This window comes from Syngnathus scovelli, chromosome 3 (assembly GCF_024217435.2).
Source record: "Syngnathus scovelli strain Florida chromosome 3, RoL_Ssco_1.2, whole genome shotgun sequence".
NCBI classification, from domain to species: Eukaryota; Metazoa; Chordata; class Actinopteri; order Syngnathiformes; family Syngnathidae; genus Syngnathus; species Syngnathus scovelli.
The window spans coordinates 7,171,980-7,189,116 of record NC_090849.1 but is presented as its reverse complement, the minus strand read 5'-3'; the positions used below and the strand labels follow the sequence as shown (position 1 = coordinate 7,189,116).

The window sequence follows — 17,137 nt, the reverse complement described above, 5'->3', positions numbered from 1 at the left end:
TAGCATTCCCCAAATATTTATTCAGCGTCTTCGCCTTCACACGCAATTTCCCCAGAAATTGCATTTTCTAATTTCTAAATGAAGTTTAAAGTTATTATTTTTTATGTATGTTATATGATGAAGAAATGTTAGAATTCAAGTTTGAATTCAAGACAATCTTGTTTGACCAAAAGGACAACAAAATCATTTATTTGTTTATTTATTTATTTAGTTTAGTTATTATTTATTTACTATCCAATATTGTAAAGTTATCAGTGCACAAATCATTTATTTATTTTTTCTTCTCCGTTATTATTAAGTTAGTACTGCACAATGTATTCAATGATTTCTTCACTGAGTACTCAGTCATACAACAGTTAAAAGGAACATTTGTAATAAAACCCTCTCCTAAAATATTTATTGGTTTAGCTTTTCAAACATGTAAATCAAAGTGCACCTCATTAATTAAACACACACACACTATACACCGTTTTAAATGGGGTACTTATGCATTCTCACAGGGCCGCTGTGAGAATTTGATCCCCCCCCCCCCCCCCCCCCCCCTGTAATTTGGGCTAGGAAGGAGGCAACCCGTTCAACTTTTCCACACTACCTGAACAGGCCCCCAGGAAGACAGAGAAGAAGCCAGTTGATGTCCAGGACTCACCATTCTCAAAGTGGGAGGGCAGCACAGATTCTCACAGGGCCGCTGTGGATTTTTGGTCACTTTTCTTTATTTTCTACCTCTTAATGAAGTATTATTTTGCACAAAATTTGTTGTTTGCTTGTTTGGTTACTGGATTGTTTTTGCTCGCCTTGTTTGATTTTCTACCTCTTTGTGAAGTATTATTTTGCACAATTTTGGTGTGTTTGCTTATTTGGTTACTGGATTTTTTGGTCACTTTTTTCTAATTTTCTAGCTCTTAGTCTATTTTGCACCAAAAATCTATTTTGTATTGCACTTTTGCATTTAAGTGTTAGTTTCAGTATCTTTGTATTTATTTCCGTATTCTATTATTGTATATATTTGTGTGCTTTGTGTAATCCTAAAACAGCAGGTAGTTTAATACACATTCTTGACACGTGATTGTACAAAAAAGCATAATCTTTTCTCAGCTAATTTGAGATCAAACGTGTGTCGGCTGGGATAACAGAAATGCTGTCTGTCACTCACTCGTGAATCTTCACGAACGACCAATCAGCAACGAGCGTTAGATGGAGGAGGGACTTTAGAGAATACACTTTACCGAATATACCGTATTGGCCCGAATATAAGACGGTGTTTTCTACATTAAAATAAGACTGAAAAAGTGGGGGTCGTCTTACATTCGGGGTCTAGACATTATACCCATTCACAACGCTAGATGGCGCCAGATATCTTCAAAGTGAATGCTGTACTTAACTCCCCAGGCCAAAGCGAAAGGGGTCACGAAGAAGAACTTATTCAGATTTGTTTTAAGACTACAGTTAGTTAGACTTCACTTTGATGATTAATGCAGTTATTGCAATTTTGTTGTTTTATCACAGTAGATTGGTTTATTTACATTTGAAAAACCAGAAGCCATTTGTTTACAAATGTGATTGCACTTAAGTTTACATATTTAAATGTTCAGATATCAAGATGTGATAGACAGTTTTTGCATGATTTGATTGAGGCAAAATAACATGCTTTTTCTCTCGAATATATTGTTATAATCATTTGTTTCAGATGTACTGTAATCATTTACTGTATAAAAATTAAATTTGGTGTTCAAAAAGTCTTTTTTCAAACTTGAGTCTTGAAAAAGAGGGGGTCGTCTTATAATCAGGGTCGTCCTATATTCGGGCCAATACGGTATAATATATTTCCGTTCACGTCAGATTCAGTGACGCAATTTCCCGTTCATGAACCAGTCAGGGGGACGGCTGCTGGCGTTGTGGTACTGGGGAAAAAAAAGCGGGTTAGTGACGCAATGTTCGGTTTGCGAACAAGTCTGTGACGCAATTCCCATTTACGGCCTAGTAAACTGCTTCCTTGCCTTTCCCATTCATCAATGGATCAGTGTGTGGGGAAGGGGGCGAACGATTTGGTGAACAATTCTTTCGAACGATCCTTTTTAAGTGAACTGCTTCTAAAGATTCAGTTCACTCAAAAGAACTGGAATGCACATCACTACTCTTAACTGAGACAGACGTGCTAAGCAGTGCACTACTGTGCCGCCACCAATAATTTCATAAGTAATATCATTTCATAAGTTCAATTCATTTTTCACAACTCCTCCATCATAGTCTCAGATTTGTAGGTGCTTCACCCTAACCGCAGCCATGTCCAAATCCGGCCTCTGGTCGGATTTCATATGGTCCGCAGGTTTGGTCTTATAATGTATTATTTAAGGCCCACCTGCACTTTCAAACTGAATTAAAAAAAAATCATGAAACTTGAAACTGTAATTCCTCCTATTACCAAAGGGTGGCAGCACCACTCCTCTCCGCTCATTTCTGCCATGGCGACTGCAAAGAAAACAAGGAAAGTTGACATTGAGGGCCGTCGCTTTCAAGAGAAAAGAATACTTCTTCGCTGAAAATCAAGGCGATTGTGTTTGTCTAATTTGTAAAGATTGTCTTGTCTTGTTTAAGGATTTCAACCTAAAGAGACACTATCAGACTAAACATGCTAACACATACGACAAGCTAATAAAGTGAAGCAGCTCCAAGCTAAACTGGCGTCACAACAGTGGTTCTTGATGCGAGGCTGCGATTCAAAAGTGAATATTACTAAAGCAAGCTACGAAGTGGCCATGTTAATACTGTTGATGTTATGAACATGTAGACATAACACAAACTATTACTTTCTGAAAGATATTGTAAATGACAATAGCCAAATTCACTTGTTCTAAGTTTTAATAACAGACAACTTTGCATTACTTATAACTCCTGTTTAAAATGTTCATGAAGCAAAAATAATTTTAAACTCATGTAAATTTAAGGTATTTCACAATTTGTTCAGTGCTGTCTGACTCTTCAGATATGAATGAAAGGCAGAATTTGTGTTTTTAGAGTTGTTCACATCTGCTTGAGCGGCTTATATTTGATTATTTTGTCATTTGAAAAAAAAGACAATTGTGACAATGAAAATTGTTTCATAACACTGTGTATTTGCATGACATTTTTGTAGTTAAAAAATGTCAGAAAAAAACTATTGGCCCCTGGGCCCCTTCACTTTGTTAAATCTGGCCCTCCTTGTAAAAAGTTTGGACACCTCTGCTATACTGTTTTGGTACAGCACTTTTGGAATCTCAACTGACCAATTAAGGAATGATGGAATGATTTTTAACATCACAAATAATTGCATTATGATCAGAATGTTATCTTATGATATATCTATATATGAAGGAATCAGTATAATTCTATATATGAAGGGATCAGTATAATTTTTATATTAAGATGTGTATTTGTTTTGCTGTTACTCATATTTTGATTTGGTCTTATTTTGATTTTTTTTAGTTATATACAACCTTTTCACTTTAAAGATGATTACCCTGATGTTGAGGTACTATAGTAATTTTTGATCAGTATAAGATGTTTTTTTTAATGTTTTTACCACGACACTTAAATAGATTATCGCTGTTAGTGTAGGGAGGGGTACACACGCCTGACTTGTGTGAAGGCAGCATGGGTTTAATTCTCTCTGAGTGGTGGTGTGTATGTGGGTGTGACTGGTTGTTCATCTCTGTGTGTCCTGCGACTGGCTGATGACCAGTTCAGGATGTAGTCTGCCTTTCACCTGATGTCAGCTGGGATAGGCTCCAGCACCCCCCGCGACCCTTATCAGGATAAGCGGTGATGAAGATGGATGGATGGATGGATGGATGGATGGATGGATGGATGGATGGATGGATGGACGGACGGACGGACGGACGGAAGGACAGACGGACAGACTTAAGATTACTTAGAAGAAGTGCATAGTATTTTGCAACAGGCCACTCTGACCCTTCTTAGATGTATTAGTTACAAGGTCACTGCAAATGTGTCCTGATGAGGTGTTTGGTATTAGAAAAAGTGAGATCCAGTTAAGGGGGGATAAGTGTTGAGAATGTTTGGTTGGGATAAATTGAGGAATTAGTCATAGTATAACAATCTTTCCTTGTATGGTCCGAAATCATGGACCGTCCCTAAAAAAGAGGAACAAACAGGAGGGACGTTTTGGGTTATCTATATAAACATATTGGAATAGAGGGTGCGGAGAACTTGACATTTTTAGCTAGCTTAGGGGCACCCTAATACTTTGTATTTATCAACTATAAACTTTGGAACATAAAGGACAGATAAAATTCGACTTATGAGTAAGTGTTTATTCAGTAAACCTTTTATTGAACCAATTATTGAGGTTCACAAGGGTGAATTAATAAAATTGATTAATGAACTAATAAATGATTGAAATACAGTATATAAAAAGAATACATTCATTTTCCAATACAGTGGAGCCTCGGTTTTCGACCACAATCTGTCCCAGAAGGCTGTTTGAGAAGTGAATCGTTCGAATTCCGAATCATGTTTCCCCGTTACAAATAATGGAAAAAAAATTTCATGCGTCCCAAGCCAAAAAAAAAAGCTTTTTTTAAAAGCATGTTTTCATTCTTTTACACTACAAACTGCATAAATACGTGAGTAGGTAATGTATAAATAAATAATGTAAATGATAAACTGAATTAATAGAGTAGGCTAGGCTGGGGAATGTATTGCCGTATCTGTAGCAACTCGCTTGTGTGTTTCATTCTAATAGTAAAAGATATCTTTTTAAATTGTGAGGGGAAAAAAAGCACATCAAAACGTTTTTTTTTTAATTTTTACCAATGAAAGACATTTCAAAGATCATGTGAAAGAAAACAGCAAAAACGTTTTCTTAATTTCAAAAAATTTCGTTGTTTGGTAAGCACAGTGGCTCCTCTCGCAACATCACTTTGTTTAAGAGCGTCTTTGTTTTTCAGGATCTAGCTTATTGTCGATTTTGCCATGCAAAACTCCCGCGCCAACTCTGACACATGCACACCGGACTCATATTTTGTGATTAATTCTTTTTTAAATTTAACCGTTCTGCACACTACTTTCCTCTTTTCGCCATGATCAGGTTTACTGCTCCCACTTGCTTCCTTTGGAGGTATGATTAGAGTTGATGCAATCCTCAGAGTAACGAGAATGTAATAACGAACGGAGTCAGTTGGCATGCGGATCCTCTCAGCTCATCTCGCGAGGTTCGACAACCGAAATTTCATCCGACACCCGAATCAAAAAAATCTCGAATTTTTTGTTTGAATACCGATTTGTTCGAGAACTGGGACGTTCGAAAACCGAAGCTCCACTGTACTATAAAACTTGTGGTACCTTTTTGACCTTGCCTGCAAGCTGAATTCCCGCAGTATTTGTGAGATCACAAAACCCGAGAATCCATCTTGTCCTAAGCCCAATGATTTTCTCTGAGCTGAACCGCTGAAAGTGCAGACCAATCACAAAGCAACAACGTGTTTGGGGAGTAGGATATGTAGCTGTGACAAAAATAAGAAGTACCAAGGCCAGGGAAAACAAACAAACAAACAAACAAACAAACAAACAAACAAACAAACAAACAAACAAACAAAAACATGGCGTTACCCGTGGATGAATGCATGGACGCCGCAATTAATTCTGTTCTCGCAGAATTACCCACATTTTCCTTTTTGTTTATTTTTAGCAGATGAAGATGCTGGTCACAGTATTGATCGTGATTGATCAAAAGTAAAGTTTGTTTGACATGCACAAGGTGAAGCATCGGCCAATCAGGTCAATCACGGAGCAGTACTAGATACTGAGGAGAACTCCTATGAGTGATTCACAAATCAATTTGATACCACATTTTGGAAGTAGAAATGCATCATACTAGAACGTCATAGCAGAACGGTGATGGAAAAAGAAAGTACAAAACAACCTCATCTATACTGAAGCCAGATTCTGACAGGTATGATGGTGGAGATAGTGGTACCCTAAATTCTGGGAGAAAGTACCTCCATTGTCCAATTTTAGAGAAATCATTTTATCTCATATTTACTGTAGCAACAACATATGAAGCAGTGAGCGTAACATACTCCAAGTTTCTTGTTAGGTTTTAGAACCTCAGAAAATGAAATTCCCCCTATTTGCAGGCATTAACACCTTTCAACACCTTCAGATATTCTGTATTAGGAATGTTCATCAAATGTGTTTGACAGATGGTCTCCAGTTTGAATTTTCTTTACTACACAATTGTATACCCAAAGAAGAATGAGGATTTAGGTTGTAAAGGAATACTACTGTTGTTTGTTAAATAAATATGGTAAATGTACTGCATTAACACCTTTCAACACCTTCAGATATTCTGTATTAGGAACGTTCATCAAATGTGTTTGACAGATGGTCTCAAGTTTGAATTTTCTTTACTGCAATTTTCTTTTCTTTATACCCAAAGAAGAATGAGGATTTAGGTTGTAAAGGAATACTACTGTTGTTTGTTAAATAAATATGGTAAATGTACTGCATGTAGAAATGTTAATATAGCGATCCACAAACGAGAGCATTTACCGCAATGTATCATTGGGTTGACTGCTCCCCAGTGGTCTCAGGTGGTGCATTGGGGTCCATGAAATCTGGGTGCTGCAGTTCCTTCAGGTATTTTGGAGGTGTAAGGATGTGGGTGGAACCTTCAAAAGATAAACACCTTTGCTCAAATTTAATGCAGAGAGTCAACTGCAAAATGCGATGAAAGCCAACAAAATTTTATTTAAAAAATTGGGTGCGGTATTTTTTACTATCCAACCTTAGAAAAAACGTGCTTATTGTTTCTTGTCACAGAGAATACACCATGGACTAGAAGCACGAACTAGACGTATTTCCGGTAAAACCTCATTTGGCATCGCCTTTTCCAGTAAAGCCGGGTGTCGTCGTGTTAAATCGATTTTACTTTAGAGGATTTCTATGAATTTTTTCTGGATTGTTTTTTTATGTCAAAGTCAAGGTCAGCTTTATTGTCAATTTCTCCACATGCCAAAGACACACAAAGAAACCGAAATTTCGTTCCCCTCTATCCCACGGTGACAAGACATGGCTCACAACAGACAAACAAGTAAACAAGTATAACAAAAGCGTGCTAAATAAATAATGAATAAATAACACAACAATAAATAAATAAATAAGAGGAGCAGGAAAAAAAGGAGCAAGTGCGCGTACAGCAGACATTCCCGAAAATAGCGCAACAGTGCCACACGCTACGCAGAAGGGGGTAGCGAGTTCAGGGCCCTAACAGCCTGGAGAAAGAAGCTGTTGGCAAGTCTGGTGGTGCGGGAGCGCAGGCTCCTGTACCTCTTCCCAGAGGGCAGAAGGTCAAACAAAGAGTGAGCCGGGTGACTCACATCTCTGGCAATCGAGGTTGCCTTGCGGGCGAGATGGGAGGTGTAAATGTCCTTCAGGGAGGGGAGCGAAGCACCAATAATCTTACCAGCCGTATTCACTATGCGCTGCAGGGCCTTCAAGTTCTGTTCAGTGTATATGGTTTTTGTGTAGCAACCCCAAAAAAATATTTGCAAGAATATTGTAATGTTTGTTATTGTGTATTATGGGACGTGTGAGGGCAGGGGGGGTTGGAAATGACGCGGAACGAGGACGCGAGTATGGATTGGACGGGTGTGAGTTGTGGCCGCCAGCAACTCGTGTAAGTATGCGTAAGTTGTTATTTTGAGTTCAATAAAAATGACTAAGTTGCACCCGCTACCGGTTTCATCTTTGACCACGTTGAGGGCATTACATTTGGTGTCAGAAGTAGGATTTATCTGCTGTCCACCTGACGTGTGTCAAGATGTTCAACGATCTCATCTATCGAGGGAACGGACAGTACAGCCAAGTGCGTAGCGACAGACTTTATTGTGGAAGGGGATGATGGTAACAGCTGGTGCTGGAGCGGCGATCGGGCTGGAGAGGAAAAGCGATTCTGCGGGATTTCCAATAGTGAAGCAAGTCAGTATCTCAGGGACTGATGAGCAAAGCAGCATCAAGGGACAGACTGACACTCAGGTCTGCGCTGGCGGCGCTGATATAGCGCTGTCCATGAGCCCGTGGCAGGTGACGGCGATTCCACTGACAGGGGGGCGTGGTCCTGTCGCCGGTGGCACCAGCACGTGACAGAACCCCCCCCCACAAGGGACGGCTCCCGACGTCCCCAGGAACCAAAAACAAAAAAAAAAAGGAAGGCAATACCCCGGGCGACCAGGTGGGGGGGTCAGCACACGGCCGAAACGTCCGACACCTCGCCAGACGCAGGATCGACGGACACGGGAGCAGAAGACCCCGGTACCGGCGGACAAGACCTCCCCGGACCCTCACCCCTGGTCCCCTCGTCCCTCCTCAGGCGCCCGCGCCGAGGACCCGGTTGGTCCGGATGGCAGCGATGGAACTCCGTGATGAGCGAACGGTCGAGTATCCAGCGGCTCGGAACCCAGGAGCAGTGCGCGTCGTCATAACCCTCCCAATCCACGAGGTATTGGAGGCCACGACCGCGCCGCCGCGATCGGAGCAGGGAGCGGACAGCGTAAGCCGGGCCCCCATCAACTAGCTGGGGCGGCGGCGGCGGAACGGGCGCCGGCGCCAACGCACTCTCATGGATGGGCCGCACACGGGACACGTGGAACGTGGGGTGAACCTTCATGGACTCTGGAAGGAGAAGACGGACTGCGGCCGGGCCAATCACCTTCTGAATAGGGAACGGTCCAACAAAGCGGGGCGCCAGTTTGCGGGATCCTGCTCGCAGCGGCAAATCCCGCGTCGAGAGCCACACACGCTGCCCCACTCTGTACTCCGGCCCCTCGCCCAGGCACGATGACAACGGCGGACACAAGCCTGGGCCGACGGGCACGCCGCACCACGCTCCTGGTGGGCGAACAAGGGTGGCTGGTACCCGAAGACGCAGTGGAAAGGCGAAAGTCCCGTAGCCGAGCTGGGGAGGGAATTGTGAGCGTACTCTACCCAGGGAAGCTGTTGGACCCACCCGCGCTGGTCCCCGGCGGCCATGCATCGGAGAGACCTGCCCAGTTCCTGGTTCAGGCGCTCCGCTTGACCGTTGGACTGAGGGTGAAACCCCGAGGAGAGGCTGGCCGTGGCGCCGAGGAGTCAGCAGAACTCCGTCCAGAAGGTGGAAGCGAATTGAGGTCCTCGGTCTGACACGATGTCTTGTGGGAGACCGTGGTGACGAAACACCTCCCGCACCATGATGGACGCCGTCTGCTTCGCAGATGGGAGCTTAGGCAGAGGGAGGAAATGCGTCATCTTGCTAAAACGGTCCACCACCGTGAGGATCACCGTGTTTCCCTCTGAGGGGGGGAGGCCCGTGACAAAGTCGATTGACAGGTGAGACCAGGGACGCTGGGGAAAGGGTTGAAGCAGCCCGGCCGGAGGACGAGTAGACGTCTTGTAGCGGTTACAAATTGAGCAGGCTCTGACGTAATCGCTGGTGTCCACTTGCCAGGTGGGCCACCAGAAACGCTGTGCCACCACGTACCTCGTGCCTGCCGCACCGGGATGACAGGCCAGGCGTGAGTCGTGCGCCCATTGCAGCACGGACGACCGCAGGCGTTCAGGGACGAACAGGCGACCCTCCGGGCAGTTGCTAGGGCCGGGTTGATCGCGTGCTGCGGCTTCCACTTGGCGTTCGATCTCCCATGTAAGAGCCGCCACCCGAACCGAGCTCGGGAGGATAGTGGGAGGCGGACCCTGTCCCTCCTCCCCCCCAGGAAACAAACGCGACAGGGCGTCCGCCTTTGCGTTACGGGAACCCGGTCTATAGGAAAGAGAGAACTCAAACCGGTCAAAGAACAGAGCCCACGGTGCTTGTCTTGCGTTCAGTCTCTTGGCCGATCGCAGATACTCCAAGTTGCGGTGGTCGGTCCAGACGATGAACGGAGTGGTGGCGCCCTCCAGCCAATGCCGCCACTCCTCCAAGGCCAACTTGACGGCGAGGAGCTCCCGATTCCCGATGTCATGGTTTCGTTCCGAGGCTGACAGACGGCGAGAAAAGAAGGCGCACGGGTGGAGACGATCGTCTTGGCGGCTACGTTGCGACAACACCGCCCCGACACCCACGTTCGAGGCGTCCACCTCGACCACGAACTGTCTGTCGGGATCGGGAACCCTGAGGATGGGAGCGGATGTGAACCTCCTCTTAAGCTCCTGAAATGCCTGTTCTGCCCGTTCCGTCCATTTGTACGGGGAGGCGGGGCTGGTAAGGGCGGTGAGGGGCGCGGCCACCGTGCTGTATCCACGGATAAAACGGCGATAAAAGTTCGCGAACCCTAAGAACTGTTGCAGTCGCTTGCGTGTTTCGGGAACAGGCCATGACGTGACCGCTTGCACCTTCCCAGGGTCCATTTCGATGGATCCCTCACGCACCACATAGCCGAGGAATTTGACAGAGGAGGCGTGGAACTCGCACTTCTCTGCCTTCACGTAGAGCGAATTCTCAAGGAGACGGCGCAGCACCGCCCGAACATGCTTGATGTGCTCAGGGAGCGAGCGGGAGAAGATGAGGATGTCGTCTAAATAAACAAACACGAATTTGTCCAGCATGTCTCGTAACACGTCGTTTATCAGGGACTGGAAAACCGCTGGGGCGTTGGTGAGCCCAAACGGAACCACCAAGTACTCGTAGTGTCCGCTCGGGGTGTTGAGAGCCGTCTTCCACTCGTCTCCCTCCCGGATGCGGATCAGGTGGTAGGCGTTGCGAAGATCCAGCTTCGTGAAAATGGTGTCACCCTGAAGGCTCTCGAAGGCGGAAGACAGAAGAGGCAGAGGGTATCGGTTCTTTACAGTGATCTCGTTTATTCCCCGGTAGTCAATACACGGGCGTAGCGTGCCCTCCTTCTTCTTCACGAAGAAAAACCCCGCTCCCGCAGGTGAAGAGGACGGCCGTATGATACCGGCTGCCAGGGACTCCCGGATGTATTCCTCCATAGCCCGGCGCTCAGGAGCGGACAGGGAGTAGACGCGTCCCTTGGGAGGGAAGGTGCCGGGTAACAGATCGATAGCGCAATCGTAGGACCGGTGTGGAGGAAGAGAAGTGGCCCTGCCTTTACTAAAAACCTCCTTGAGTTCGTGATAAAACGCTGGGACATTGGGGATGTCGGGACTGTACCTGGGCGGGGCTCTGCCGAGTGGGCTGGTAGCCGCCTTCAGGCACACCTGATGGCAGCGTTCGCTCCACTGCCGAACAACCCCCACCTCCCAGTCCAGCACCGGGTTGTGCTGCCCCAACCAAGGGTGCCCCAGTATGAGCTGCTGTCCTGGGAGGGAAAGAAGAAAAAACTGGATGGTCTCGTGGTGATTGCCGGAGAGCAGTAACTTAACTGGTTCCGTCACGAAAGCCACCTCGCCGATCAGACGGCCATCAATGGCACGTGCGGGAATGGACGGGCTCAGAGGGAGGAAGCCGACACCCCACTGGCGTGCCAGGCTAATGTCCATGATGTTCCCCTCCGCGCTGGAATCCACCAAGGCCGCCACGTTCTGGTCGCCCGCCGCGAGCTGGACGCGTGCCTGTAGCGTGAGCGTGCTGGGGCTGGGAGAGCCGGTGCTGGACGAGCTCACGCGGATCCCCCGACGCCGCGTGAGCCCCGGCCTTTTTAACGGGCACCCCGCTACCCGATGGTGCTCCTCCGAGGGAACCCGAGCCCCTCCCAGATCCCAGGTTGGCGGGTCCCCAGCAGACGGAGGAATGTGACCACACGGGTTTCGCGGGGACCTCCTCTCCCGATCGCGCCGCCGCGTCTGGATCCGCCGGTCTACTCGGGCCGCCAAGTCCATCGCGCCCTTCAGGGTTCGCGGGCGATCGTAAGAAACCAGTCCATCTTTCATGTACTCAGCGAGGCCGTTTAGGAAGGTGCTAACGAGCGCCGGCGTGTTCCATCCGCTGCTGCCGGCCAACGTCTGGAACTTAAGGGCTTACTCCGCGACCGATCGGCTACCTTGACGCAGCGTCGCCAGTTCCTCGGCGGCGTCCTCGGCGGCGGATCCCAGGTCGAACAGGCAGAGCAATTCCTCCGCGAAGGCGTCGAAGGAATCGCAAGCCGGGGCCATCCTTTCATATTTGGCCAGACCCCACAGCCGCGCCTCGCCCGTGAGGTGGGTTAGGACGAACCCGACTTTGGCTGATTCCGACGAAAACGTGATTAGCTGGAGGCTGAACATTATGCGGCAGTTGGTCACGAATGCCCTCACGTGCTTGGGATCGCCGTTAAACTTCTCGATGTTGCCAAGGCGGGGCTCCGGGACGTCCACCAGCGTCCTGGCCTCGGCAGACGGGCGGTGCGGGGTTGCCGTGACAGCCGGGGACGCAGCTACCGACAGTCTCTGGAGGGCTTGGGCCATCTCCTGCTGCTGTAGCTGTTGCTGCTGACCAACCTTGATCAGGTACCGGATGTCGGCAGACAGGTCTCGGCTCGCTCCAGTCGGCTCAATGCAGTCTCGTCGTTCGCTGGCTGCATAGCGTTGGTCAGTCTGTACTGTGAGGGAATGGACAGTACAGCCAAGTGCGTAGCGACAGACTTTATTGTGGAAGGGGATGATGGTAACAGCTGGTGCTGGAGCGGCGATCGGGCTGGAGAGGACAAGCGATTCTGCGGGATTTCCAATAGTCAAGCGAGTCAGTATCTCAGGGACTGATGAGCGAAGCAGCATCAAGGGACAGACTGACACTCAGGTCTGCGCTGGCGGCGCTGATATAGCGCTGTCCATGAGCCCGTGGCAGGTGACGGCGATTCCACTGACAGGGGGGCGTGGTCCTGTCGCCGGTGGCACCAGCACGTGACATCGACGAGTGGTGAAGGAGGAAGCTGGACCATGCGGCGGCCCAGGTGGAGAAGGACGCCGTGTCATGTGTTGTTGACATGCCAATGCCAAGAGCTGCAGAGCATGGTCGCGTCGAGGCTGGAGTTTTGCGCCCGAGGGAGTGTGAGGCCGCCATAACGGGTCTGCGTCACGACGCTGTGGCGGGTGTTGCCGCGGTTTGTCCGGGGGTGCATGCGCATGGCGGCACCCTAGGGCTTGCATGGCCAGTGATGAAGGCGCCAAAGTTTTCTGGGAAAGGAAGTTGGGAGGCCTATCAAGCACAGTTTGAGTTGGTGGCTGATGCTGCTGGTTGGTCGGGGAAGGTGAAAGCGGCACAGCTGACTTGACTACAGCACACTAGTGGGCTCTTTGCAGAGGTGTTTTGGAGAATTTAATTTGAGAGCCTTCTACGCTATGAGTTCAAGCAGCGTGATCGCCGCCCGGGAGAGCCGCTCCGCTGTCTTACCCATGAGATTGAGACCCTGGGTCGGTGCGCATATGCTGGTGTGCCAAATGGGGTCCAGAATAAACTGATTTGTGACCATTTTGTCCAATCGCTCAGACCAGATGAGCTGCGCCTGCATGTTCAGCTAAACCACCCGGCATCCCTGGGGGTGGTGCTTGTTCTCGCCATGGAAAGAGAGAGTCCAGGGAGCCCTGCAGACAATAATCTGCCCTGTGTCTGCAACGTTGTTGGCAGCGGAGGAGCGGTGCAGACCGACGTGGGTGGAGGAGCTGGTGTGCGCAATTAATGCCCGCACAACTGCACAGCATGAGGAGAAGTGCAGTCGACGAGCACGCTCCACTGTCTGCTGGGGGTGTGGCCAGCCAGGTCATCTCCTGCGGAGCTGCCTGAGGAATCAGCAGGGAAACGAGAAGGGGTCCATGTAACCGTGACGACGCCGACCCTGCCAGTTGTGGACCGGGAACAGCAACCTGCATTCAAAGGAGCCGCATGTGGAGGGCCCCATGTCCAGGACGAGGCTGTTGTAACTGTGGGTTGGACAGATGTCGGGAACCCCAGTCATGTTCGCGTGCGGACTGGAAATGTTTTCTGCACAGCCCTGGTGGACTCTGGGTCTTCAGCCACAATTGTGAGGCCCGACGTTGTTCCAGTGGAAACCGTTTTAGGACCAGCCTCGACTAAGCTGAAGACAGTGACTGGAGAAACAGCTCATATGAGGGGCAAAAGTACATTTGAGTTCGTCCTGTGTGGGTTGTTAACAACGCACTCAGCTTGGGTGGCGAATGTGAGTGACCCTTGTACTCTGGGTCGGGACTTCTTGAGAGCTGCAAAGTGTGTGGTGGACTTGGGAGCTGGTGTGCTCATCCTGCCAAATGGTCTGCGAATGAAGATGATTACGGCATCGCAAGGCAGAGATGAGGGGATGACCATCAATACAACAGATCTTACAATGGACAACCTGCACGTCAGGTCCGCACTACACCACTCCCCTCAGCAGTCAACGGCAAGCCGAGTAGAATTTGCTCACCCTATGATGGACCGCATGCTGGGGGGAGCAAAGTCGTCCAGCCCAGAATTGTCAGTGGCAGCAAAGGACCGAACTGGGGCAATCCGGTCCATCTGGGAAAGGAACTGCAAAGGGCTGACTGCTGAGCAGAAGGAGCAGTTGTGGAAGGTCCTCTGGGAGTTTGACAGCATCTTTGCCCTCAATAAGAATTGTGTCGCAAGTGAGGTCGGGGCATGTTCTGCCGGTTTGGAACTGCAGATATTCTCCACAGTGACCAGGGCAGGAACTTTGGGTCCAAGGTTTTTGCTGCCCTTTGTGAACGCCTGGACATGCAGAAGACATGCACAACACCTTTGCATCCACAGAGTGATGGCTTGGTGGAACGGTTTAACTGCACCATGCAGCAGCAGCTCGCCATCCTCACCTCAAAAACACCAGCGTGACTGGGACCGACACATTCCACTGGTGCTGATGGCCTATTGTTCAGCTGTCCAAAGTTCAACTAGCTGCACCCCTGCTCTGCTGATGATTGGCCGGGACGCCAGTGGAGATGCCTTTTGGGTAACTCCTAGACAGCTGTGAGGAGCAGCCGGGGTTGGAGTATGCTCGGAGGATGCAGGACCAGTTGGAGATCGCGCATGCATTTACTCGGGACCAGCTCGAGAAAGCCGGCGTGCGCCAAAAGCTGAACTATGATATGCGCAGCAAGGGGCGGAGCTTTGTGGTCGATAAGCTGGTTTGGGTGTACACACCTAAGCATAAGAAGGGGCATTACCCCAAGTTAGACTGCCATTGGGATGGACCATAACGAGTGCTCGAGCGGGTGGGGGAAGTGGTGTACAGAGTGGCAGTTCCCCATCGGGGTAGGAGAGTAGCCCTGCATCGAGACAGGTTAGCCCCATACCAGGGCAGTGATGTGCCCGTATTTGAGACGGTATCGTCCATGAATGTCTCTCCTCAGCCGGCTGGAGATGGAAACAGGCCAGACTGCCCTCAGAGGACGAGGTGAAGACCGCGACCGCAGGAGGACTTTGTTTGTTGACCCCTCGGGGTCGAGGGTTTCATAAAGGGGAGGGCAGTTTCATAAAGAGGAGGCAGTTTCATAAAGGGGAGACAGTTTGTTATTGTGCATTATGGGAAATGTGAGGGCGAAGGGCCCGGTTGGGCAGGAAATGACGCGGAACGGGGGCATGAGTGTGCGAGTGTGGAGTGGATGGGTGTGAGTTGTGGCTGCCAGCAGCTCATGTATGAATGTGTGAATTGTTATTTTGAGTTCAATAAAAGCAACTAAGTTGCACCCGCTACTTGTTTCATCTTCGACCACGTCGAAGGCATTACAATGTTGTATGTACCCCAACTAGTTTAAACAAATTGTTGTGATTAATGTTTAGCAGCAAGATTTTTAGCCATCTCAGAGGGGGAAGCCAATATGCCACTTGCTGTCGACTGAAAATGACATCACAGTTGCCAGGTCACAACTAATCATGGCTCAGTGTCAGAAAACTAGTGAAAAATATCTATAACCCTTTCTTTCTACAGGTCTTTCACAGGTATAAACTTGGGGACTGAGGAATTTTACATCTATGAACACTACAACCAATTTGCTCCCTGTAGATCTGGCAGTGCCTTGGATGGCAGCAGCCTCCCATTGGTGTATGAATGTGTGTCTTGGAATGGATGAATGTGAATCATTGTAAAGTGCTTTTGGCACCATATGGTGTAGATAAAGTGCAGTCCATTTACAACCATAAGTAATGGATAAAAATTTGTAGGGTAGGCCTGTAACTATCTGAGAACTTACCAATTAGGGCCTCCCATTTGCCATTGGCTTGGGTGACCTCATACACACAGCGCATCTCACTGTAGGTCATTCCTCCAACAATGAAGACAATAACCCTTGGCCCCGTCTTCACCTCTGTGGGGCCCCGGTTTTTGTGCCAGTTACCATAGCGGGCACTACTAGATAAAAAGAAAAAAAGAGAAACATGACATAAATATCTATTTACATTTATACTGTATTCATTACATCACACACTGAACCAGACCATACACATGCAGGAAAGGTGAGTAAACAAGTGCCTAGAGATTGAATTGTATGTTCATGCAGCCAAAACACAATATTTCATATTGAAGGCTCATCTGCGAAAATTACACAGTAGTCACAGTTTACAGTTATAAACCGGATTGGGTTGAAGTTGGGAAATTGTGTAAAATGTACATAAAACCAAAATACGATTTGAAAATCCTTCTCAACCCATATTCAATTGATACACTACAAAAACAACATATTTAATGTTCAAACTGATAAACTTTATTGTTTTTTGCCAAATAATAATTAACTTCGAATTTCATAGCTGCAACACTTCCAGTAGAAGTTGGGAAAGGTGGCAAAAATACTGAGAAAGCTGAGAAAAGCTCATCAAACACCTATTTGGAACATCCCACATGTGATCAGGCTAATTGGGTACCATGATTGGGTATAAAAAGAGCCTCCCCAAACATGCTCAGTCATTCACAAGAAAGGATGGGGCGAGGTTCACCACTTTGTCCACAACTGCGTGACAAAATAGTTGAACAGTTTAAGAACAACATTTCTCAAAGCAAAATTGCAAGGAATTTAGGGATTTCAACATATACCGTGCATAATATCATCAAAAGGTTCAGAGAATCTGGTGAAATATCTGCATGTAAGCGCTACGGCCGGAAACCAAGACTGAATGACCGTGACCTTCGATCCCTCAGAGGGCACTACCTAAAATACCGACATGAGTGTGTAAAGGATATCACCAAATGGGCTCAGGAAAACTTCAGAAAACCACTGTCAGTAAATA

The 17,137-nt window shown here is 47.9% G+C and overlaps 1 protein-coding gene across 8 annotated transcripts in view; it reads right to left on the bottom strand.

The window, feature by feature from the left end:
- Nucleotides 1-17,137, bottom strand: part of LOC125994747 (syntaxin-binding protein 1) — a 135,161-nt gene that overhangs the window by 18,454 nt on the left and 99,570 nt on the right. For 3 of the 8 annotated variants that reach the window (XM_049764236.2, XM_068650066.1, XM_049764238.2), the window contains 2 exons: nucleotides 16,108-16,265; nucleotides 6,550-6,668 (listed from right to left, as the gene is read on the bottom strand). In XM_049764236.2, coding sequence (XP_049620193.1) covers nucleotides 6,559-6,668; nucleotides 16,108-16,265 — 268 coding nt within the window. In that variant the 3' untranslated portion in view covers nucleotides 6,550-6,558. Of the gene's footprint in view, nucleotides 1-5,340; nucleotides 5,502-6,549; nucleotides 6,669-16,107; nucleotides 16,266-17,137 lie in introns of all 8 variants that reach the window. The other 5 variants (XM_049764237.2, XM_068650067.1, XR_011086579.1 and 2 more) reach the window with 4 other exon arrangements.